Genomic DNA, 25,665 nt, shown 5'->3' on the forward strand with positions numbered 1-25,665 from the left:
TGGGCAGGACACTTCACTCTCATAGTGCCTCCTTCTACCCACTTAGGTGTATGAAGGGGTACCCGCGGATTTAATACTGCAGGGTAACCCTGCGAAGGACTAGCATCTTAACCAGAGGGGAGTAAAAATGATGCATGTTACAGATCAGAAACCAGGCTTTATGGTTCACTTTACCCGACGGGCACTTTACTTCGTGTGCCGTTTAAGAATCACGAGAAATATTTCTCAGTTTGGGGCAAGTTGATTCTCCAAGTGGTTTGCAGTTTGAAATAAAGCACGCTTACATATAATTGAGACAATTATTAAGATATCATTGTTTTACCATGACATGATTTTCCGTTCAGTTGTGATAAGGTTGCAAGAAGGCCAGCATAACCATCCTTACTGATATGTGTACACGCTATTAGGAGCTAGTTGAAGAATATACTTAATTTAGAGGGCCTCAGATTCGATGACTTAATTTAAAGACTTTAATGGTCAGTATCATTGTATGACTGCTATGATGGTAAGGTCTTCCGTGACGAATTAACGATAGCTTTTTTTTTTATTTTAAGTGTTTTTTAGATATGAGCTGGTTTCAAGACAAACACCTAGAATGAAACAAATTAAGTGAATAATCTATCTTTACATTTTAACAAGAATAATGATAAAGGTAATTCGGTGAATCACCTTTGAGGTATCAACAAAGAAACATTCCAAAACAAATGAATGAAATTCATTGAGCAAAAATGGATTTTTTTGTATCTGAAAGGGTTCTCTTCTAGATGACGAGCGGGTAAAAAGCTGATTGTTTCTTAAAAAAAGCATTAACCACCTGAAAACTCAAGCCAGTAAATAATTAGAAACCAGCTCAGTAAAGTAAATAGTTTCAGTCCTTTATACTAATTTACGCAGACCTAAAGTGTTTACATTTGGAAGCTGAGATTCTTGGATCCTTTGCCGTTCCATTTCAATCTTTAAGATTCTGAGTAAATTAATTTTTATCAATTTAAAGACCTCTTCATCTGGAAATAACCTTAAACTTTATCATGAGAGGAGCTGTGGCAGTTATATTTCTATCCTGCGTTAGCCTTACACTTCTCGGTGAGTATATACCATCTCTAATTTACCTCCACCAGAAGTGGTATTTACCTCCACTGTAAAATATCTATGGCGTTTATGATGAAAAAGTGGTTCACAGCCGTGTAAAATACGCGCATTATTGTGAAAGGCGACGAAAATGGGAGCAGACAAACTGAGGTGTTTTTGGTTGAAAGAGAAATGTTGAATTGAGAAGTGATAGCTGTAACGCGGAAGTCATGACTTGTCCTGTTAGGAAGTGTTACAGACGTAAACGGTATCTGATTTTTCGTCGTCATGCAACTGAAGATGGTTTTTCGTTTGTCTTGGCTGATGATATAAATTTCCTTTTTAGGAAGGCAAGGAGTTTGTGCTAAGCCACCAGGCAAAGGTTGATACAACACACTGCATGTTTGTTTACTGGTTCACTGAAGTGTTGCTAGGTTAACTAACGTGATCTCAAACATAAAGAGCAAATCGTTAAAAAAATAAACTCGTTGACGGGGAAGGACTGAGACTAGTAAACACAGCTTAGATAGATTGCTACACCGGAACATTTAATGCATTCAGTCTAATTCTTGAGATTTATTTTGCTATTTCATGGTAACAGAATTATTCCATGGTGGATCCCTTGAAGAGACAAGAAACAAAAGGAAAAGAACAATATATGACGAGGAGGGATTCCCGGCTGATGACGATAATGATGACGACTATGATGATGATGACGATGACATGTATTACAGAAGACAACAGCAACACCGCAGATATTACAGACAATCCTAGAGCAAGACAGCCTTGTTAAATTGTACATTAGATCGTGTTAAGGGATGCAATGTAGTGTGGCTAGAATCCCGTATCATTAACACTATTAAAATACTGTGTAAAGAAGAAAGAGTAAAAACGTTTGACCACTATATCTTGAGTGTTGTTTGAAATCAACGCGCGCACCTTAACTCACCACCCTCCACCCCCTACCTCCTGGGCTAAATAATAGAGATCATTCATGCATTAACTTTTTTTTTTTTACCGAGGTTGCCTTTTAAAATGGCGCTGGTAACCGTTTAATTGTCTTGAATAACATGAATTTGACTCGACGTCTCAGTGCAAGTCAGGTGTGCAAGTTTGTTACTTTAGCTTTCCGCAGTTTCTCAAGATGGAAGCCAAATTCTGATTAAAGATTCATTACACTTTTTGCTAACAAGACACACATACGTTGTACGTTATCGTCTGTTAAAGTTGTCCTCAAAGGTTTTATGGATTTGTTTTACCATGAGCCATTATGTAACAGTTGACCTCGTTTAACCCTCATTTGTAAAGCGACGAGTACAAAATTACAAAAATATAATTTTTACATTGTTTTCTATATAATGAATTCAAAACAGAACTGGTGAAAAGCCGGTTAAAATTTGATTTTGTTAGGTTAACAACCGACGATTGTTAACTTCAAAAGCGACGGGCTACATTTTCGATACAACTGAAACAAACTGTACGCGGGCGAAATTTGCGAATAGGAAACAAAATGCGTTCACTAAATTTTTTGAACATTCTTGATACACGGCCAATTATTCTAGATACACGTGACAATTATTTTCTTGGTAGATTTTGTTTACCATCAGATGATAAAGGACTTTTCTTGAAACTGTTTTCACTAAACGAATGAATCACGTTATTTATTTATAAATTAAAAAGAGGCTCTGCAGTTGAAACCACAATGGAGGTCGAAATTGATCCGCGCAAGTTATAAAGATTTGTTAATAACGAGGGCAGATAAAAGTATATTCAATGCTTCATTGTGCCGTGAAAAACGTTTAATGCGACTTGAAGCTTTGTTCAACATCTTGACAGCTTTCTAAGGCCAGGTAAGTACAATTCTTAATACCCTAATCATAGAGGTCTAACGCAACCAACTTCTAAAATGTAAAAATGTCGTCGCATTCAGATGAACTGTTAATTGATCCATTCCTCTGATGGTTTTTATTGACATATAAGTTTTTGTAGGCGGAGATCAAGTTAGTATCAGTTACCCATCCTTACTAAATAAATACGATTTAAAATACCAGTGGCAGTCATCAGATTCGTTGGTTTATGACTTGAAGCTTTGTTCAACATCTTGACAGCCTTCTAAGACCAGGTAAGTACAATTCTTAATGCCCTAATCATAAAGTTCTAACGCAACCAACTTCTTAAAATGTAAAAATGTCGCCGCATTCAGGTGAAGACCGTTAATTGATCCATTCCTGTGGTGGTTTTTATTGACATGTAAGTTTTTGTAGGCGGAGATCAAGTTAGTATCAGTTACCCATCCTTACTAAATAAATACGATTCAAAATACCAATGGCAGTCATTAGATTCGTTGGTTTATAAAGACCATGATTGTTCCCGTGGAAAAAAACGGCGACACCCGTATAGGATGTAACCAAAGCCTATCGGCTCTAATTAATATGCACTTCACTAGCGAATTAATGATTTTGACGCGTTTGCAGGTTGTTATTCGATAATAAGTAAATACTTAATTTCATCTCAGTCCAAGATTGAATCTCCCATGTGAAGTTTTACTACGACATGTTGACTTCAAATGTTTTCGTTCTAGAAGCATTTTTTTCCTTTTGCTAAGGAAGTCAAAAGTTTGTTTGCTCTCTTAATCAGATTTGCCAGAGGAAGATGGAACAAACAAGTAATTCGAGAGCATTGTTTCATTTTTCCGTTAACTTCGTTATCCAAACAACAAAAATACTGATTTAACTTCTACAGTTTTTTAAAAGCGTTGTCAATATAATTAAGATCTTTATTTCAAGAGACGTTTTAAAGGGATGCCCGCCTATCTTTTATTTCATGCTTTACAGGTGTATTAAATTCATCGAACAAATGAATGTGGCACTTGTATTTGCGCTCGCTGCAAGTCTCGTGTTTACAACTGTAAAAGGTATGTTAGTGCTAGCTCAGTTGAATACTCTACCTAGGTCTTCCAATTATACTATAAATCTACCAGCAATCTATTACGAATGCCGTTCTCTGATTGGCTACGCTACTCACTACCTATTCTGTCGAAGATAGTCTAGCAGGGCGGTTGTTACAAAATGGTGGCCGCTTGATGCAAATAAAGTTTTGAACTTCTAGCAGGTTAGACGAGTAGAAACAATTGGATTATTCGCTATCGATTCTAATCGGCCTGCTGATAGGAATCACGAGCTCATAATCTAATTATTTAAGTATGTGTTCAATGTCTTATACGCTGAAGACAGTGAGTGGTCTGTAATTGGTCTCGAGCATTCCCAGTCTCTTAGGCCAATGTTAGTCATCCTAGTTCTTTAATTTGTTGGTTTAATTTTGCTTGCCTCTACAGTGTTTTTGCACTTGACTAAACATTGTTTGAAGTTTCCTTCAGTTAATTGAGTCACTTGAAGATGACTTTGTTATTTTGATTTTCAGGCACACTTCAAAGAGATGTCATCACGTACATTAATGTATTTCGTCATTTACATGCCGTGGGGCCACTATTAGTCGATGACGTCATCCAGAAGAGCGCTCAAAATGCGGCCACGTTATTTATGAAAGCAAAAACCAAAGATTCCGTACCTATTTACAGATATAGCGCCAACTTTTGTACTTATAGCGGCTCTGAAGCAAACCTGGATCGCACGTGCGTGATATCATGGTACGTCTCAATGAAGTATTACATTTGGTGCTATCCTCGAGCCGAGGGCCAAGCTCTGCCATTTGTCAACATGATTTGGAAAGCAAGCACTAAGGCAGGAGTGGGAATAGCGAAGGGAAATGATGGAACTTTCTACGTGGTGGTCTACATTGCTTTGCAAGATGAAAATAACGTCGCAGGAAACGTGCCACCAGTGAAAAGTACGTGACTAGAGCGGTTTTCAATTGAGCGTCGTAAAACCAAATCAATTACTTACCAATGAATATTAGACTACACAGCTTATCCCAAACCGTAGTAAAACCAAAACCAAAGCCAAAGTAGTTGTCTGATTACTTTGACACTCAGTTGAAAACCATTCTATACAAAGCAGTAATTAAGAATGCAAATTCCTTTTACTTGTCTTGGTATATTTTCCAATAACAAGAAGACTAATAAGTGTCAAGTAGATTCCTCTTTCTTTCTTCCCTCTGCCTCCATGCAAGAAAACCGATTCAAACAAGGTCTTAAGTGCTATAAAAATTCTAATAATGTTATGTTCAATCTTATAATAGCTTTTATTAGTAGTTTAACAAACAAACGAGGCGATAGGGTCAATTCAGTGCTTTGAATTGATCCTTTCACTTGGTTTGTATGCCTTTTTCAACAACTGAATGTTTCACCGCAGACTCAACTACAGTAACAGCCATGGTCCATGTAAATTACCAGCGCGAGGCCTTTCAAAATTATATTATGATTTTATTGTATACAATAATACACAACATGACGGGTTGTGGTATTAGTGATGGCGAGAAAAATCAAATGTGTGTAATGAATGCAAATAATTATTACCAAGTGAAGCAAAATGTTGCTTATCTACGTTTGTCTTTACTAATGTTGAAATGTTACAACTTCAATCTGTTCCTACACCTCTCAGCCTAAAAATTATGCAATTATGCAAGTAACATTTAATTAATTTATTTTTTTCACAGTCGTTATGGAGGCAAGCCCAAAAGGTGAGAACTTTGAGAATTAGCATTTTTCACTATACTACTTCAATTTCTCTGCCCTAGATTTAGAAATGTTATCTTGACTTGATTGCGTAAAATATATCATTTTAACTTTCAGCCAAGTGTCCGCCTGGTTATTCACGATTTCGCACTTCTTGCTTCAAGTACGAAACTACAGCAGTGACCTGGGACGAGGCCGTGACACGCTGCGCAAGAGAAAATGCCACTTTGGCCTCAATCCGGAATGTTAAGGAGGAAGAATTTGTAAGAGATCTACAAAAGAAGACGGGATCAGGTGTAGAAACTTGGATAGGTATGATGCGTGGATCTTCAAAGCTATTATAAATATTAAAGACAACGAATTGTACCCAACGTTGAAGGTCATGAATTAAACACCCACCTTTTAATTGAAAGCAGTAACCTGGACACAAGCTTAAAGCGAAAGCTTCTCTTGCGCTCTATTCTTTTATCTTTTATCGGGAAGTACGTGTAGCTTGCCACGCAACTTTTCCTTGTGCCAAAGAACGACTGCTGGAAATATGGGTGAGGCTGTACAGTAAGCTTTATGAAAACCGTGAGACTTAATCTTTTTTGAGATCGAAACGTAATTTTTCTTTCTTTGAATCATGTCTGATTCAAAATTGACTACCTTATTTCACACCAGACAACATTTCTGAAGGGATGTATGGTAACGAAAAATATTGTTGTCTTGGAAAAAAAGGACACCCAATTCCACACTGAATTGCACAAACCATACTCTAAGACCAAACTGGCTTCAAAATCTAAACCCTTCGCCTCTTCAAGTAGTTATTTAGTTCACGTAGGGTCCGGGAGATACCTCAGGATCTGTTTGTACTCTAAGCTTACAAAATTTAGTTCAGCCGCATATTACGACTAATTCGTCATAACGGCCACTTTCTTCTTCATCATTTGAAGGCCTGCATGACAGTTTGCATGAAGGACGCTTCAAGTGGTTCGATGGAGTAAGATTCCATAAGCACGTGTGCGTACCAGTGCACGCTGATGGCGGCAACGTGGAAAATTGTGTGGCATGGAGCATTAACAAGCCAAAGGGCTGCTGGGATGATAGACGTTGCAATGAAAAGATTCCATTTACATGCAGGATTCCTATTGAAGGTAGATAAGAATATTTTTTGGTTATTGTATGTGATGATTTATGATAACTGCAATTTTGAACTGAGTAATTTAGTGGACATGACAAATAAACCGTTCCACTGGCTTTAAATTAATATGACAAAAACAAAAACAGAAAGAAGGAGAAGAGTTTCTAAGTCCACTGCTCCCATGTTGACGTTTTAAAATTATCCCTACTGGTTCGCTCTAGTCATTAAGAGACCGTACATAGTTCTCCTGAATTCCGAGACTTGACATTGCTAAGTAGGTGATGTAATTTGTTTGTCAATTTATGAATCATCGTATATAAACCCTACAGTTAGATACCGCTTCAGTCCTTGGTACACCCTGTCATCGAGGTAAACCCGTCCTATTTAATTCTTTGTACTTATTCCTATCAACAGGCAAATCAACTTACAGAACAGAGGTTTTGTTCAAAAAATTTCGTTGGAGACCTAATTATAAGGACAAGAGCTCCAAAGCGTACAGAGATCTGGTGAATGGCATAAAAGTAACGGTACGTAAATATTACCAAAAAAATAACTCCAGGAAAGTCAAATATTACTGAATTATTGTTAAATCCTAATAGTTTGGGAAAACACGGCGATGGCGTCACTACATTTCCATTACACTGTGCTGAACACTGTGACGTTGAGCTTGAAATGGTATGTAATCTGAGTATTTTGCTGGGCTTTTCCTTTTTCCTCTTAGTTCAAAGAAATCTTCACGCGGATGTCAGGAAAAAAGAAAGGAGGGTTTCGAAAAGTCAAGGTCAAAGGCGTTAGGTACCTGTTTCTTTTCGTTCTGGATGTAACCATTTTAATAAAGGTTACAAGCTGGGTTTTGTTCTTTTAGATTTCTTTTCAATTATGTTTTTTTAAATCTAATGTTATATTTTCTTTGTTTATCTTGCTGGATAGGGCAATCTCTTTTAAAGGAAGGCAAGTTGCATGTCTCGTATTTATACTTTTAACCTTGGTCTGACAATTCCGGCTGCCTTAGGTCAATATTCGCACATGTAATAACACATCACAAGCGCTTAAGTTATTGATACGTTTCAAATATTTCCTTGGATGCTTCGGTGGTTGAAACGTTAACCCTTCAAGTAGTCTGTCATAATATCCAAACCGCACCTCATTCAGGAACAAGGTACACGGCTCTTTCAGGATAATTCGGCCATAGTAGTATGATGTGAATGATAATGACACAATTCAGTTTGAATGCTCCTAATGATCACTTTACTCATCTCCCAACAGGCCCGCAGGTTTGGGGATCGCGGTTTCAATAAAGTTCAGATCCTTTACCCCAGACCCTACCCTCCGATTCCAGAAATTTCTGCGTCCGTCAGAGAAACTTTTAAGTATGGCCATTGACAAACCAGGTATGGCATGATTAAATTTCGGTTCGCCTTTCTGTTTTTGGCTTCCGTTTTTTGTTTCCATCGCTTAATAGTTACGAGCTTCCTCGGCAAAAGCGATTCAGTAATTTTGTTTCTCACTCAGAAACTTCAAAATATAGTAAAATCGCATCAAACAAATTTATTGATATTATTCGATTTTTAACTAAATATAGAAATACAATAGCATCTGGGAGGCTATTAAAGCAATCTAAATTGTATTAGCAGTAAAAAAAAAAGGGAACTACACCTTTTTAAAACAAGAACAAACCCGCCCTTCTCAGTAAGAAAAGTCTGTCAGTATAATGTTTAAAGCTCAATGAAATTCCTTCTTTATTGTTTCATTATGCAGATAAGGTCGTAGGAAGGACAGGTAAGAACACAAAGTAGCTGTTTTATGTGATTACTGATCAATTAAGTTTTACAAAGCTAAGTAGAATAAGTCCGATTAAATGTGAAAAGTTTTTAGCTATACGTCACTGGTAAAGTTTCTCTTGAACATTTTGGAAAACAGAATGTAATTGTGAATTTCCTTTCAGATTTGGTGGTTAAGTGGTAAAAAATTGCGTCTTTTTTCTTTCTTAAGGGAAAGCTGGAAACTACTGCTACGGTACTTGTGGCCATCAAAGCAAATGCAGTGCCTCGCTCCACCAGCCCTCTTACGGTTTTTACCCAACATACCCTGCACCTTCTCCTCCGCCGTACGCCACTCCAGCTTACTCTGTCTACTACCCAGGGGGCGTGCAGACAGTGACAACCACCAGTGATCCTTACCCGTCAGGGTGTCCGATGTCATGCAGTCAGCATCCTACACTGGATTGTTATATGCAGTGCAATGACGAATGCTGCGAAAGCAGGGATGGTAAAAGGAAATGGAAGACCAATGCGCTGACAGCTAAGTCCAAAGAAAAATCTGCAAAGCTAAACGGTGATCTTACTGACGAAGAAAGAAAACGGCCTAAACACAAGCCTGATGTTTTAGATGACAAAGTGATAGCATCTCAGGACAACACCACACAAGAACATAATGTAGAAAATGAAGAAAAGGTTATTGCAGATGACCTCATTGACGAAGAAAGAAAACGGCCAAAACCCAAGCCTGATGTTTTAGATGACAAAGTGATAACATCCCAAGACAACACCGACAGCATCACACAAGCAAGTAATGTAGAAAATGCGGAAAATGGTATTTCAGATGATCTCATCGACGAAGAAAGGAAACGGCCTTCACACAAGACTAATGCTTTAGATGACAAAGCGATAACATCCCTGGACAACACCACACAAGCACATAATGAAGAAGATGCGGAGATTGCTATTGCAAATGATATCACTGACGAAGGAAAAAAATTGCCTGAACACAAGCCTAATGTTTTAGACGACAAAGTGATAACATCCCATGACGACACCGACAACATCACACAAGCAAGTAATGTAGAAAATGAGAAAAACGTTATTGCAGATAATCTCTTTGACGAAGAACGAAAACGACCTAAAGACAAGACTAGTGTTTTAGATGACAAAATGATAACATCCCAAGACACGGCACAAGCACATGATATAAAAGATGCAGAGAATATTATTATAGCCCTTAAGAAAAAGATAAAAAGTCTTCAGATTCGTCTAAAGAAAAAGCGTCGCCCCGAAGAACACAACCAACTCGACAAACTTTTGAACGATTCCATTGGATCAAATGAAGACTATAACAGCGCCACGTCAAACGAAACCGAACTATCGAGTTATGATGAGAAAGACAACGACAGATACGACCACGGAAGAAACCAATCGACGACAACTTCACATGATCTCATTAATGATGATGACCAAGAACCAAGCAACTCTCACGATGAAGGAGAGTTACATAATGCGTTGGAAAATGACACAAGAACCGCCATGAATGAAAGTAGTTACAATGAAGAGAACAACGTAAGCATCACAAATAATGACAAAGAACCAGGCGTTGAAATTGACGCCCTGATAAACGAAGAGAACAAGATTAGCCCAACCCAAAACCCCACTGTCCAGATTACAAATGAAATTATTGATGACAAGGAGAAGTTGAATAAAAACTCAGTTGTTGATATGGACGACCTTGATGAAAAAACTGCAAAAGAACCCGACGAAGACGAAAGTAGGAGCCGCAGTATTTTAACTGAGCCACCGAGTGAACTAGGGCTTGATAGTTTAAAGGATACTGCGATAGATCCAACAGAGGAGCTGCTGAATGAAGAAGCAATTGATGATGCCGGTAGATTTGGAAGAAAAAGAAATTTTATCCGTAAACGGAAAAGCCACATTAAAATCACTCGACAAATTCCTGCAATTTAAACAAATAACCACTTTGTGTTAATTCCAGTTCATTCATGTAAAGACTTGGTAATTGTTTTTATTGCCACTTGCCATTAAAAGAAAACAAGGTGCAAAATTTTTCCGGGCACCGTCTAAAAATAAGGTCTTTGCCAAACAAAGGGGAAAAAAGTTTTTTTAAACACCCCTATGCCAATAAGTAACCTATTATGAAACGCACCCATATTCTAACGTCACCAGAAGTAGTAGCAGACGAAGAAGCGGGAGCAGAAGCAGAAGTAGTTGCAGTAGCAGTAGCAGTAGCAGTAGAAGCAGTGGCAATAGCAGTAGCGCTAGAACAAGCAGCTGTAGCAGTAGCAGCAGAAGCAAAAGTAGTCGCGGTAGCAGCAAAAGCAGTAGCGGTAGCAGCAGCAGTGGCTATAGCATGCAGTAGTAGCAGAAACAGTAGCAGTAGGTATAGCAGCAGCAGTAGCAGTAGCAATAGCAATAGCAATAGCAATAGTAATATCAATAGCAATAGCAATAGCAGTAGCAGCAGCAGTAGCAGTAGCAGTAGCAGTAGCAATAACTGCTGTAGCAATAGCAGTAGCAGTAGCAGTAGAAGTAGCAGTAGTAGCAGCAGCAGCAGTAGCAAAAGCTGCTGTAGCAATAGCAGTAGCAGTAGTAGTAGTAGTAGTAGTAGCAGCAGCAGCAGCAGTAGTAGTAGTAGTAGTGGTAGTAGTAGTAGTAGTAGTAGTAGTAGTAGTAATAGTAGTAGTAGTAATAGTGGTAGCCCTTGTAATAGTAGTAGTAGCAGCAGTCGTTGTAGTAGAAGTAGCAGCAGCAGAAGTAGCAGCATATATTTAACACGATAAAATAGTGACCACCACTTTACATGTAAGTTGGAAAGCAGTAATCATTAAAAGAGACAAAACCAAAATGGGGCAGTAGTTAGGCATCACGCCCGGCAAACGGCTTATTGGAGCCCCTTAATTAAATTAACTGCTCAAGACTGAGTCGAAGGATTATGGCAACGCATTTAAAGTAACACACGCTTCCAATTATTACACTTCAATAATATGTAAATATTTAAAATCCATCAAATATTTTCGCTCGCGCGAAATTAGTTTAAACGTGTCACGTGACTGAACATGCCCCAGCTAAAATCGGGATATCCGAGTGGTATTCCCAAATTTTCAAGACATCCCACAAATATTTGAAGGATAATAAACACAATAGCCTCCTCCGAATATTTGTCCGTGGACATTGCCTGTTCCACGAAGCTCACAGTTTCCTATGAGCGAAGCTATGCAAAGTTCGAGGAAACTTTCTTGTCACAGATAATATCCGCGGACAGTCCAAGCATAGTTTTGCGTCAGATGTAGACTATCGTTTCTTTGTTATCAAATATCCGCTGATAGTTGGCCGACAAACTAGAGGATCGAGTGGGTAAATTTTTTCCAAAACATTATTTAACAAACTGTCAAGGAAAAACATTTAGCAAATAAACAGGCTGATGGGGCAGAAAGTCTTGCGCACTCAGTCCGAGCATACCTTACTAACATGGATTTTTTCACAATTGTTTTAAACATCGAGCAAGTGCCGAACTTAATAACGGAAATTTTGATCAAATTTTCCAACGTCGCAAGTTAGTTTTCATGAAAAATCGCTCTTCGAAAATCCCGAAATAAAGTTGTCGCGAAAGTTTTTTAAAATCAGGTTTTAAGTCTTTGGGCCTCCATGCCACAAACTAGACATTTAGTTGTCGACAACTAATTGTGTCCGTTGAAACATGACACACATTTTAGCATGCGTATTGTGTTTTGAGCATGAGTAGTGAACGTTAGTTCCCAAGCTCTCGCTGACTTGACTTAGTTGTCGATAACTAGCACTCCAACGTGTGGAATGTTCGCATCGGACACAATTAGTTGTCGATAACAAATAACTAAATGTCTAGTCGTCTGAGGAGACCCTCTGAACCAATGATTCCCACTCACCGGAAAAATGGCTTTAGTTGTCAACAACTACAGCAGTTTCTCTTTTCGAAAAGTGAAACTGCTTAGTTGTCGACAACTGAAAGTTTAGCGTTTAGTTGTCGACAAGTTACCTCAAACACGACGTGTTTTAGTTGTCGATAACATTTAGCTGTCGACAACTAATCGTCTAGTGTGTTGAGGCCTTAATTATAACGAGGTACAGTCTGCGTCATCCTCTCTTTATAACATTAATAAGTTTTAAAGAGAGGGAGCTCTCCTATCTTTTTGTAAACTTTTATAAAAGACCAGTTTACAGATATTTGCATAAGATTCGAGGGCAACATTGAAGTGGGGCAATGTGGGGCTGGATACTCGAAGGTTTTGTTGAGCTCCTTATACGAGCTCAGTCACGGTATTTTGAGTTGTTTTGGCCACATACAAAATTACCTTTAAATAGTAGGAATCCTGAAGAAAAACAGTTTAGTAAGATAGAAAAATATCAAAGAGATAATGATAAACCATAAAGGAACAAGGATGGCTAAGGATGGAGAAGATTAACACGGATTACAAACGACGAATTTGAAAAATTGGGGCTAAACTTTTCAATATGCGCAAACCGTGACGTGGCTCCTTTATATCATTATAAAAGACAAAACATTCCATAGGCCATTTCCGAGTTACCACGTGCCTCTGTTTCAAAACGAGTCCTTGGGCAAAACCTTTCATATGAAAATGACTTTGATTTGCATGAAAATAAACCTGTCTCAGAAATGGCCCATTGGAATGTCAAGAGAACTAAAACTATTTCTATTCATTATGTTTGCAGAAAAGACATGTAAAATGCAGTTCATGAGTTAAAAGTTAGTCCTTCGTTTAACGAGCTGTTATAAAAACCCAACGATCGAAGAATTGTGCATTTTGTTTATCTGTATTCTATTTACAGCATTTGGTTTCCTTCACTAATTTTAGGAACTCGAGAACATTACAATATTTTACAGCTTGTGCTGATAGTTATTGCCTTCTATGTTTAGCAGTATTAAATCCGTTTTTCTTCTTGAAGAAAGTGTCGACTTCTGTGTCTGGATCATCATGTAAAATCTCTCTTGATTATTAATTCAAGAGCCCTAAAACTATAGTGTGTTATTTTTGTTATTTTCACTGTCCTATATTTTCAGTCTGGTGGAGGCATGGTGGCCTCATGGTTAGTGCGCTCGTCTCGGGATCGAGCGGTCCGGGTTCGAGTCCTAGCCAGGGACATTGTGTTCTTGGGCAAGATAATTTACTCTAGCAGTGCTTCTCTCCATCCAGGTGAACAAATGGGTACCGGCGAATTTAATGCTGGGGGTAACCCTGCGATGGAGTGGCATCTCATCCAGGGGGGAGTAGAAAAACTCCTAGTCGTTTCATGCTACGAAAACCGGGATAAGCTCTAGCCTGATGGTCCACTTCCCTCGTTTGCAGACTTAACCTATATTTCCGGTGTAGTGACTGAAAAAGGAAAAAGAACTATTTGCTTAGGACTCACACTACATGATTTAAGAGATTCAGTCACGGGTATACGAGTAAGAACAATACAAACATAGCATAGGCAGCTCATAACACCGAAAAACGAGATGAGCAACCCAAAACTAGGTTAACCTGAGACAAAGGGGAAAACAAACATAGCCGGTCTTTAGAACTTGCATGGGCAGGGTACCATAAGCGTTGTTTAACAAATCCCCATGAACCACGAGAGTATTTTGTAGAACCCCTGGCTTGCTTAAGGTCAAAATAAAATTCAAAACAGTTCGTCCAGTAGACAAAGCCGGTTTGCCGTCAAAAGCATAACGTTCAATGACTTTTTTTGTTTCAAAAGAGCTTAAATTTTACTAGATGGGGAAAGGACAAATTATGGGCACACCTCTAATTATCTGATTGTTCAGGTTTTTGATACAACCTAAACTAAAAATAAACTTGTGGAATTGCAGGTTTCTAAAAGTCAATTTAAAATAAACAATTCTTCGAATCTGAACTTCTTTTTCGTAGATAATGAATATATTTATGTACTACACTAAAGACTCAACAAATGGCTGTACTGTGCTAATAGCTAACCTTGGTGAGTATTTATGATGTACTGTAGCTGTAAGTTCTAACTCATTAGGGCCTGTCAGTTTGTAATCGGCTTGCTTACAAGGATTTAAAGATTTTACTTTATATAGGTCTTCATCGGTTTTGTTCTCGACATGCAGTAGACGTTGTTTTAATTCCAGTGAAATGCCGACTTCATCCCTTGAATATTATCTCATTCAATTATAACGAAACGTTGCCTTAATCATTTCAGTTCAAATACGTTATTCTTGGCATATAGAAACAACCACAAAAATGTTGTAGATATCGTGATATTTCAAAAGATATTCTCCATGCCTAAAGATTTATCTGAAATACTTTTCAGTCTTGCTGAAGTCTGACCAATGCGCTTGCCAATCAACGCACAAACTGAAATTCTAGACTTCCTGGATTGAGTTTCTTTATAACATTTAAGAGTTATTTAAAATGCTTGCTGACTGTCCACGATTTCTCTGTTCACGGTTCTTACATTGTGGTGCACCACCAATTTCTCCGTTAGGTAGACTATTACAAAGACGACCAGTTAGCAAAACAATTTAATGGCCATCTTGGCAAATTGATCGCTTAAAGCTCTATCCCACAGCTAACAGTATAGAGGCTTGAGTACTACTCGTAAGAGCATAATCAAAATGACACAAGCACGCCTTCTGGTCCTGTAATTTCAGAGAGTACATCAACTTCATTTTAACTTTTCTAAAAAAATTCATCGATTGATTGATTGATTCCTCACCAATCTACCTCATGCCAAATGGCACATGGTCTCATTCAGTTTAAATTTTCTTGTTTAATTTCATATTAGTGAATTTTGTATAGTCAGGAAGTCATCTCCTTACTTCGTTCCCCGAATGTAATTCAGTGCATGCCTTTATTACGAGTTATGTATGTATGGTTCTCATATAATCGCCCAGATCGTTTCGATCGTCGCGATCGTTTGCAACCGCCGAGTTAATCAGAGGCGATCCAAGCGATTGGGAGCGATAAAGGGATTTTCATATAATCGCCCCAATCGTCTGGTATGAGTAAAGCGCGCGGTCAAGGCCTAGGCCTGATGGAACACTCTTTCGTTTCTTCAAGTAACGTCATCTTCTCTCTGCCTTGGGGACATCCAAACCAAACTTTTCTTCTATAGCTTTCCAAGAGTTAAACCTAATATATTTATTTTAATTTGAAAGTGAAGAATGATCATTGCAGTAAATTTTCCAATTTAAGCAATTGGAAAGAAGAAGCCTGAAAAAACGGGATCCCGTTGAAGCCCTGATTTTTTCAGGCTTCTTCTTTCCAATTGCTTAAATTGGAACATTCACTGCGATGATCATTCTTCACTTTTATCTACAACCGCAGTTCAAATATGAATTATTTCATATATACTTCACATCATACTTATTTTAATTTATATTCATTTGAATACTTGCCGTATATACTCTCGGATTTTTGGACTTCTTCCATGAACAACCCCTGATTAAACTCTAATGTTTTAATGACCATGTTGGTTGTGAGGCCGTGTTGAGTCCTGGATAATACTGATGCACCATGGGACAGTTTGGATCGCTTCGATCGTCTCCCGGTGAGAAAGTAGTTCTCATAAAATCGTTCACGATCGCTCCGGTCTGCGACCAATCGCCCGGATGAACACGGACGATCCCAGCGATCGCGATCGCCCTAATCGCTACCAGCATTAACAATTATCTGTGTGAGACCACTTTTTGAAGTGACAGCGGTGATTGAAACGAACGGGGCCATAATATGAGAACCAGCCTTAAGCGTTGTCCTACGTCGTTAGCCTTGCGGCATTCAGCTGGCACGTGCCAGTGTTGGACATTTACACAGACTTGTTCTCTAGGACCTTGAGCTCATTGAATGTCGGCGAAGATTCTCAAGGTTTTAGTGAGTAAAAGTTAGAGAAGTCAGGGAGATTATGGAAACAAAACAGAAATGTCATACTGGATCTTATTTAGGTGTTGCCGTAACATGTGTTAACTTCCGTGCTAGCATCTCTCGCGCTTTCCACATTCCGGGTAGGATAAAAAAAAAAAAACTAACTAGCACTACTCTAAAAAACAATGTCAGTTCACTGAAGAAAAGTTCACGCGCCATGCTTCAAGGTGGCCCAATCCTGAAATGTGATTATTTTCTGCCAAATGATGGGTTTCTATTTTTTTTTATTTTTATTTTTTTGTCACAAAAATAGTTAAAGTTTTTGAAACGGTGGAAATGGTTAATTGAATTATGTTCTGTCGGTCAACGTTTATTAAACGTCGTTTACTCGAATATTGTTTTAACGGGTTACTTGTGAAGTTCCACCGTACATTGAAAAAGAAAAACTGGATATTATCGGAGTAGTGACAATAGCAAATAGTTATTATTGTTAGCGAGGAGAGAAAACGTTTCAGTGGATGATTCTGGTTTTCTTTCAGACTACAATGGCGTCACTACACTTCTTGCTGGCGCTGTTTCTACAGCTAGCCATTGCTGCTCTTTTCTTTCAACAGAGCAATGGTAAGTTCTCAAAAGATTCTAGATCCTTTCTGCAAAAGAACGAGAACAACAATGTTCAAGAATGGTTATTCAATCCAGGGTCCTTCTGGATACTAACCATGATGTTGAATGGGCCACCCTAGCTAAATAAAGGTTTTTCTCACTTACAGTTACCCAGTAAAACGAAAATAACGAATACGGTAGTTCATAAATAGCTGTGTCTCAATGGATAATGCTTATGGAAAAAAGTGAGTCACTCTTTTGCTTGCAGTATGATGTTCCGTCTACTCTCTTTATTGTTTTAATTAATAGTTACTCAAAAGAACTATTTCATACCATCCAACCGATCTAATCGTTGGAAATAGATTCGAACTTAGATAAAGACTTTCAACATCAATTAACTTTATTTTAACAGGAGCCTTCTGTAGACGACCGGTTGATATCGCCTTTGCAATAGATGCCTCGGGCAGTGTGGGAAGTTGGGGATATTACCAAGAAAAGACCTTTGTAAGCAATACCATTGACAGATTCGGAATCTCGCGCTCAGGCACGCACGCCGCGGTCATAGTTTACAGCACGAGTGCGCAGGTCGCGATATCTCTCACTCAGTACACCAGCTACCCGAGATTCCACTCTGCCGTACAACGAATTCCTTACACTAGAGGACTGACAAGGATTGATTTAGCACTGAAAGTGGCAGCCGAACAAGTGTTTTCGGATGATGGCGGTGTACGGAGTAATGTACCCAAAATACTGGTGCTGATGACGGACGGTTTTCAAACTCGTACCAGGGATTCCTTGCCGCTTGACAAGGCGGTGCTGCCTTTGAAAGCTCAAGGCGTGCAAGTGTATGCTTTGGCTATAGGAAAATACACCGAAGAATATGAATTGAGGTTGATCGTGGAGAAGTCATCACATATTTTTCGATCCAGCAAGTTTAGTGGTCTAAAGAGAGTGATAGGAAGATTGGCAGTAACCACATGTAGAAATGGTGAGTATGTACTGCAGTAAAAATCAAACCGTTCATGATTAATTTTCTGTCTTCTGACACGTGCGCAATTGAGATTAGTTACAAATTCATCATATGCTAGCTCGCGCTTCGTTTTTTTTTCTCAAACCGTTTACTTTTAACAAATTGTGTATATCGCTCCTTGTTTCTGGATCGTTGCCATCGTTCTTCCCGTACTTATTTAATTCAAATCTCAAATGCAAACGACCAAAAAAGTAAAATATTCCTATGTTAGTTAAATCAGTTTTAGTTACGACGAGATTAACGCCAATTTTTTTCTTCTAACTAACAGCTCTCCCTGTGGCATTTGCGATCTATCCACTGAACACGCAAACCCGGGGAAGGGACATCAGTGCACGAAGAGCCCCCACGGGGTATTTAAGTTCAGTAACCAGTGCAATGGGGCCGTATGGGAGACCTGGGGGATCTTTTTATCTACAAGGAACACCCAACAGCTACATCGGCTTCCTTAATTCAGCTTCAGGAAAACTAGACACGTGGACGTCAATTTCTATATTTTTGTGGGTTTATCCCGAGGAAAAACCCGGCCCGATCGTCAACTATCGAAAAAGCGGGCACGGTCTTGGTCTTTGGCTATCAGGCACGCGTGTGCTTGAGGGTCGTGTTTACGGTCGTCGAAATTACTACAGAAGAAAACTGCACTTTACTCATTTCGTGCCAAGAAGATGGTATTATGTGGGTCTCATGTACGATAACACCCACCGATATGCAACCTTGTGGGTCAACGGACGGGTGGTAGGATGATTTCCATTGTACATATTTGAACAATGTATAAATATCATTAATAACTCCCTATTTAAACTATGGTTCATGTGCATGAGGTTACTGCTCCCAAACACATTTAAAACGATAGCTAGTGTTACAAAAACGCGCATTGCGCTTAATTTTCGTTCGCCGGAACTCCAGAGAACAGGCAGTTCCCGTATTTCTTAAGGCCAATTGCCTTCCAGTGTTATTCCTGTTTTTCCACCAGTTTTACTACTTGATGTATGATGCGTACAAAAAAGCCCCTGGCCAATAAACCTGCTGAATCAATTCTTAAATTCAGTACAATACTTAACTAACTATAATACCAGATCATCCACGAATAAGTGCTTCTATATAAAATTTTCAAGAACAGAGAAAACGATAAATCCTTTAAAAGGATATCTTTTATGCATCAGATAAGCAAGTTTTACCCCAAACCTCGCTATTAAGGCGGGATATAACCTAAAATTCTGAAAGAAATTGGAAGTTTTGTTTTTCACGGAACTCGAATCTTAAGGTATTGAAGTTTTATTCAGTGACAAGTACGGTTACTGTAAGTTTAAAGCTCGTTTTCTCAAAACGAGTTATTTTCGCCTTCGAGAAAAGATATCGTGAGAAGGATTTATTCAATTGAGCTAAAATTTTCAGGATTTGTTGTTCTTAGTGCGTTCTGTGGGATAAGCATAGAACTTTTCCATGCAGTGCATTCTGTCGAAGTTATGTATTGACACGTGTGCTAGATTTTCTGTGAGATTTAACTGGTCATCACTTCGTGTATTTTTAACTTAAAATCTCTATGCTTATCCCAGCAAGCTATTTGTCTTCTTTTATAAAATGTAAAAAATCATTCCTTTAGATCAGTTTTTGTAGGAGTGATCTTTTCTCAAGGAAGCCCTGGCATTCGCCAGCAGATGGCAGATTTAATCAGCCGGTGTCATTAAAATTGTGTCCTAGACAAATTTAGAAAGCAGCAAAGATGAAAAGAATATCCTCGTGAAAACAACACGATGGTACCTGAGGTTTGAGAAAATTTCTCGTAAACGAGGCTTGGTGGTGAAGTTTGAGCATGTGACGTAATCATGCACAAGACTTATTCACTGGTAATTAAGCTTTAATTAAAACGTCATAATGAAACGAATTGAAAACAAGGAAAGCTAAAGTGGGGATTACATCCGGAGGGGCTTATAACCGGATGTATTTTTTGGTTTAGCGGTAGATGGGTTCATAAGCGAGGGCCTTATAAGTGGGGCGGGGGGGGGGGGGAGGGCTTATAGGCGACAGTTTACGGGGTTTATTAACAATAGGTTTAGAGACAGACAAAAATTACTTTACGAGATTATCTGAATACTAACTAGTAGCTCTGATTTTCAAAGAATTCCAGCAAGTTTTGACATTTTCTTTTGCATTTATTTGATGTTTCAGGTTTTTCGCACAACAATGAGCCGAATACACCTGGCTACCCAGCATTCCATTCGAATGGGTGCCGTGAGTGGTGTTAATCAGTACTTTAGAGGTCGGGTCACGTGCCTGCAAATATATGGAATGATGTTGACCTCCAATCAGATAGCGACCATAAAGAAGAAGTGTGCTGCTAGGGACCGTAAGTGGCTTAATGTAATCTCTATGCAATCAGTGTATTTTACAATTATTCCACGAGCGTGCGTTAGATAAGAGATGGTTGATAGCCGACCAGGCGGGAAGCGTCGAGTTGGCTATAACCATCTCATATCCAACAAGAGTGAGTGGAATATTTTTTTTTTTATTAAAAACGCCCCTAAAATGTAGAACAAATTAAAATAAAAATAAAAGCGCCCCAAGGAATCACGCGTACGCTAACCATTTGTGTAGAGCAAGGTATAATGGCTCATATACCATGATGGCTAAGCCAATGAAAACTCTTGAACTGCATTATCTAATGATCCAGTTTTTAATATAATAATGTATTGTTGAATTGCATTCCTTTGAATAACCATTTTCTCTTCCTCTTATATCACGACTTTTTTTTATTATTTCAGAGAAAGATCCTTGTCTTTCCAGCCCATGTAAAAATGGCGGAAGCTGTATCGTCGCTTCAAAAGATAAAACTGGTTATCGTTGTCGCTGTAAACCTGGTTATCGTGGGCATAGATGTGAAGGTAATAAATAAACAAACAAATAAATAAATAAATAAATAAATAAATGAATAACTTTCAATTCGTTTTCTCTGTCACTTCTGGTTAAAGAAATTATCCTTGTGGTTGCTGAAAAAAAAGCAGCCTGCTAATTGCAATTGCAAGGATAGTATTAATCACTTTGAACTCTCTATCGGCTGTCCACTGCTTATTATGTGGCTTGTGTTTGTAGCCGATATAACGTGCGCTCTGAATGGCCAATTCTAGAGCATTTTTCTCCCGTGATGTCCACGAGCCGTTTACGGGTCTGCAAAAGCAAAGCAAAAACCGGGTCAGCGGTGCTCATGGCGGTCGGATGTGCTTTTACGATCTCCTGCTACTTCACGTTATTTTGCCTGCTTTTACGAGCTTCAGCAACTGACTACAACTACTCTGGGAGTCCACTAACATCTGTGACTTCCAGCATCTCTGTTGATCTACGAATTTTATCTGAACGACAATTTTGTGACGAATTATTGATACTTCCATCTGGACCATATGGCGGCGATCTTGCTTTGGAAGGACGGCTTCGACGAATTAGGTATTTTTCCATACGAATTGCTTACCATACGAATGGAATTACTACATTTAATTCATCTCCCTTTAAAATTATATGCAGCGGTGATGTTGAAACTAATCCAGGCGACGAAACTGTCGTTAATTCGTCTTCCAATGCAATATCTTCAACCAGAAATCTTCGATATTTACTACTCAATGCCAGAAGTTTGAGAAACAAGGTTCTTGATTTGCAAGCCTTGTTGCTGGAGAATTTTTTTCCGGTCATAGCTATTACAGAAACATGGCTCGACGCTAGCTTCATGGACTTCGAATTGGGTCTGAATGATTACTCTATTCGTCGCAAGGACAGACAAGATCGTAGAGGTGGAGGTGTCTTACTAGCGATACATACAGACTTAATTTCGATACGAAGAAGGGATCTGGAGATCGATGACAGAATTGAAACCGTAACGGTGGACATTTGTCAAAAATCAATGGACAACATCCTATTTGGAGTCTGCTATAGACCACCTAGTGCTGATATGGAATATTCCCTCATATTACGTCAATGTCTGGAGAGAATTGAAATGACTAGATTTGCTACCTGCTATCTTGTGGGCGACTTCAACTTCCCAAGCATTGACTGGTATGGTTTGACTCCCACCTCAATCGATGCATGTACTGTTGATTTTTGTGACGTGCTCAACGATCATTTTCTGGTTCAATGTAACTTCAATCCAACAAGAATGCTAAATGAAACTGATGGCAATATTCTTGATTTAAATCTGACCAAAATCCCTGATTTGGTTAGTAATGTTGAAGTACTGACTGATCATTTTAACTCTGATCATTTTCCTGTCAGCTTTAGTATTAAAATTTTGTCTGGTCGCCCTCGTAAGACTATCCCAAGGAAGGTCTACAATTTTAAGAAGGCAAACTTTACTAAACTGAACGTAGGATTGTGCCTTCTTGGAAGAGGATGTGGACATTTGTACTGAAAGAGTCAACGATCTATTATTGACTGCTGCTGATATGTGCATTCCAACCTTTACTGTAAGAAAGAAAATTAATCCTCCATGGATCACCAAGGACATTCTCAATAAGATCAAAAAGAAAAAAAGGTTATGGCGAAAACTTAAAGCTCATCCATCAGAAGCCCTTAGCAGAAAGTTTAAAGAGTTACCAAGATCAGTCAAACAGCTTATAAGATCTGAGTATAAAAGGTATCTGCAGCACCTGTCCAGTCAACTGAAGGCAAACCCAAAACGATTTTGGAGCTACCATTCAATTAAGTCGAAATCAAAAAGGCTTCCTGAAGTAAACACTTACAACGGAAGATCTGTGACGAAACCTCAACAACAAGCTAATTTATTCAATATTCACTTCCACTCAGTTTTTTGTAAACAGAGCACTCGGGTACCAGCTCCAAAACAGATTGACTTACAAGACTCAAGACTTGATGTCCTCACCAACCATGTGACACGTGGCACTAAAGAAGTTCAAAAATTGCTTAACCAACTTAATGCTAATAATTCTTGTGGAGTTGATAAAATGCCTGCTCGCCTACTTAAAGAGACTGCTGTCACATCTGCAATTCCCCTGAGTGCACTGTTCAATTTATCATTCAATCAGGGACGCCTACCTAAATTATGGAAATCAGCAAATATCACACCTATACATAAGGATGGTGATTGAGAGCCAGTAGAAAATTATAGAGGCATCTCACTCTTGACTATAATTGGAAAATGCCAGGAGAGAATAGTGTACCATGCTATTTATAATCAAGTTATCAGTTTTATACACGACTCTCATCATGGGTTCCTCACTGGTCGCTCTTGCACTACCCAACTACTCTTGGTACATCATGACTGGTTCAAGGCCTTGGATAGGAGTGGCCAGGTCGATGTAGTATTTATTGACTTTTCAAAGGCTTTTGATCTTGTCTGTCATGACATTCTCTTGACCAAACTTTATAAATATGGTGTTCGCGGAGTATTGCTTGATTGGTGCAGAGATTATCATGTTAACAGATCGTCAACAGCGTGTAGTAGTGAAAGGAGAGGCTTCTGATTGGCTACCTGTAACCTCTGGTGTCCCACAAGGTTCTTTGTTGGGACCTTTATTTTTCATAGTGTATATCAATGATTTACCTGGGGTAATTAGTAAGGGCAGTTCAATCGCTTTTTATGCTGATGACAGTAAAATGTACAGGGTTATTAATACTCAAGAAGATCTGTCTAATTTTCAGAGTGACATAGATAAAATATCAGAATGGTGTAAGAGGAATAAGATGATAATGAACACTAAGAAATGTAAGATCATGCACATAACCAGGAAAAAATCACCTTTAGTTGGGGAATATTTTATTGAAGGTCGACCCTTAGAAAGTGTCAATGTGCACAAAGATTTTGGACTGTTTACTGCCAGTGATCTCTCATGGAATCAACATACAGATAAAATTACTGCTAGGGCTAATAGAGTGTTGGTGTTATTTGTCCTCCGTATTTGCGAATACACAACAACTGGCGACGAGGATGGGATCCAGCTAAACAAGCACAAGCGGTAAACGGAAGTGGGCTCGTGAAATTCACGTGAGAAGTTTAACGACACGACAGAAAATGCCGGACGAAGCACCGAACACGAGTCAAACCATTGGCAAAGTGACGAAGTATGTTGTGGGGACGGATTGGGAGTCCTACACCGAACAGCTGGATTTTTGCTTCCTCGCAAATGGCGTTGGGGATGCCAAGACGAAGAAGGCTGTTCGTTTGACGAACCTTCCTGTGGAAACTTATCAATTGGCGAAGGACTTGGTGGCTCCCGCGCAGCTGAAGGATGAAGCCATTACGTACGATGTCATCGTGGAACGAATGAAGAAGCAACTTAAACCCGAAAGGTCAGCACTGGTCGCGAGGTATGAATTCGATAACCGAGCCAGGAATTCCGGTGAGTCAGTTAGTCATTATGTAGCCACTTTGAAGCACTTGGCCACGGAATGCAAGTTTGGAGAAGCTGTGCGAACTGAGCGTCTCCGTGACCGGTTAGTCTCGGGTATTCGCGACCCGAAGATGATTACTGACTTGTTGAAAGTAAAACTCGCGGACCTTACTTTTGAACTTGCGGTTCAAAAGTGCCTAGCTATAGAGCAAGCTAATAAAGATGTTCAAGTGCTTCAGGGAGAACAAGGGCCAGACATTCCAGTCAATAAACTTGACACTGCCCAACCTAGGGAGGGACAGGCTCCACCCAAGTTGCCACAAAAGACACAGGGTTCCCGGGGTAAGGACACCAAGCCACCTAAACCTTGCTACCGTTGTACAGGGTCACACAAATCGCAAAAGTGCCCCTTCATTAAGGAACGCTGCTTTCACTGTGGCATAATTGGACACACACAGCGAGCATGTAAGAAGAAACAAGCCACTCAACAAGTTACTGTCGCTGGAGTAAATGTTATGGAGGGTGCTGATTCAGAAGAAAGCGATGGGGAATATGGGGAACTTTACCATGTTTCTGACAGTAAGAATAGAAAGCCCATTTCTCTTGAAGTCTACCTCGAAGGTCGACCTGTGATCATGGAGCTGGATACAGGTTCTGCTGTGTCAGTTGTGAGTGAGGGGGTGTATAAGGAGTACCTGCGTCATGTTCCGTTAAAGGACACCCCTTTGAAGTTGCGTACGTACACGGGCGAGTCAGTAAAACCTATGAGGTTTTGCTATGTGACTGTGCAGTACAAAGGGCAATCTAAAGAGCTTCCAATTTACGTGATGAAGAACGAGGGACCCACCCTGTTTGGCAGAGAATGGCTGGAGTCCATTCAATTAGATTGGCCTTTACTTCAGTTAGAAACATCAGACACCAATCCAGCCCTGGAAGAAGTTTTGAACAAACATACAAGTGTTTTCTCGGACGGTCTAGGCAGGATGAAGAAAATTCAGGCGCGGGTCCAGCTAAAAGAGAGTGCTCGACCGCGATTCTGGAAAGCCCGCCCGGTAGCGTTAGCTCGTAAGCCAGCAGTGGAGGAGGCGTTGAGAGAGCTAGAGGCTGAAGGGGTTATTAAAAAGGTGACCACTAGTGAGTGGGCTGCTCCAATTGTGACCCCTGTGAAGAAGGATGGTAGTGTTAGGGTGTGCGGTGACTTCAAGGTGACAATCAATCCACAGTTGGATG

At 39.3% G+C, this 25,665-nt stretch overlaps 1 protein-coding gene across 1 annotated transcript; it reads left to right on the forward strand.

Moving 5' to 3' along the window:
* Positions 1–1,659: 1,659 nt before the first annotated feature.
* Positions 1,660–10,558, forward strand: LOC145472853 (uncharacterized). Its single transcript, XM_081454994.1, has 14 exons — positions 1,660–1,793; positions 3,177–3,190; positions 3,706–3,733; positions 3,903–3,982; positions 4,489–4,914; positions 5,683–5,706; positions 5,819–6,013; positions 6,637–6,837; positions 7,239–7,351; positions 7,546–7,619; positions 7,755–7,775; positions 8,091–8,215; positions 8,583–8,603; positions 8,817–10,558. The coding sequence occupies exons 1-14, from the start codon at positions 1,660–1,662 to the stop codon at positions 10,556–10,558; spliced, it is 3,198 nt and encodes a 1,065-aa protein (XP_081311120.1).
* The last annotated feature ends 15,107 nt before the right edge of the window (positions 10,559–25,665 follow it).

This window comes from Orbicella franksi, chromosome 2 (genome assembly GCF_964199315.1).
Source record: "Orbicella franksi chromosome 2, jaOrbFran1.1, whole genome shotgun sequence".
In the NCBI taxonomy this organism is placed as follows: domain Eukaryota; kingdom Metazoa; phylum Cnidaria; class Anthozoa; order Scleractinia; family Merulinidae; genus Orbicella; species Orbicella franksi.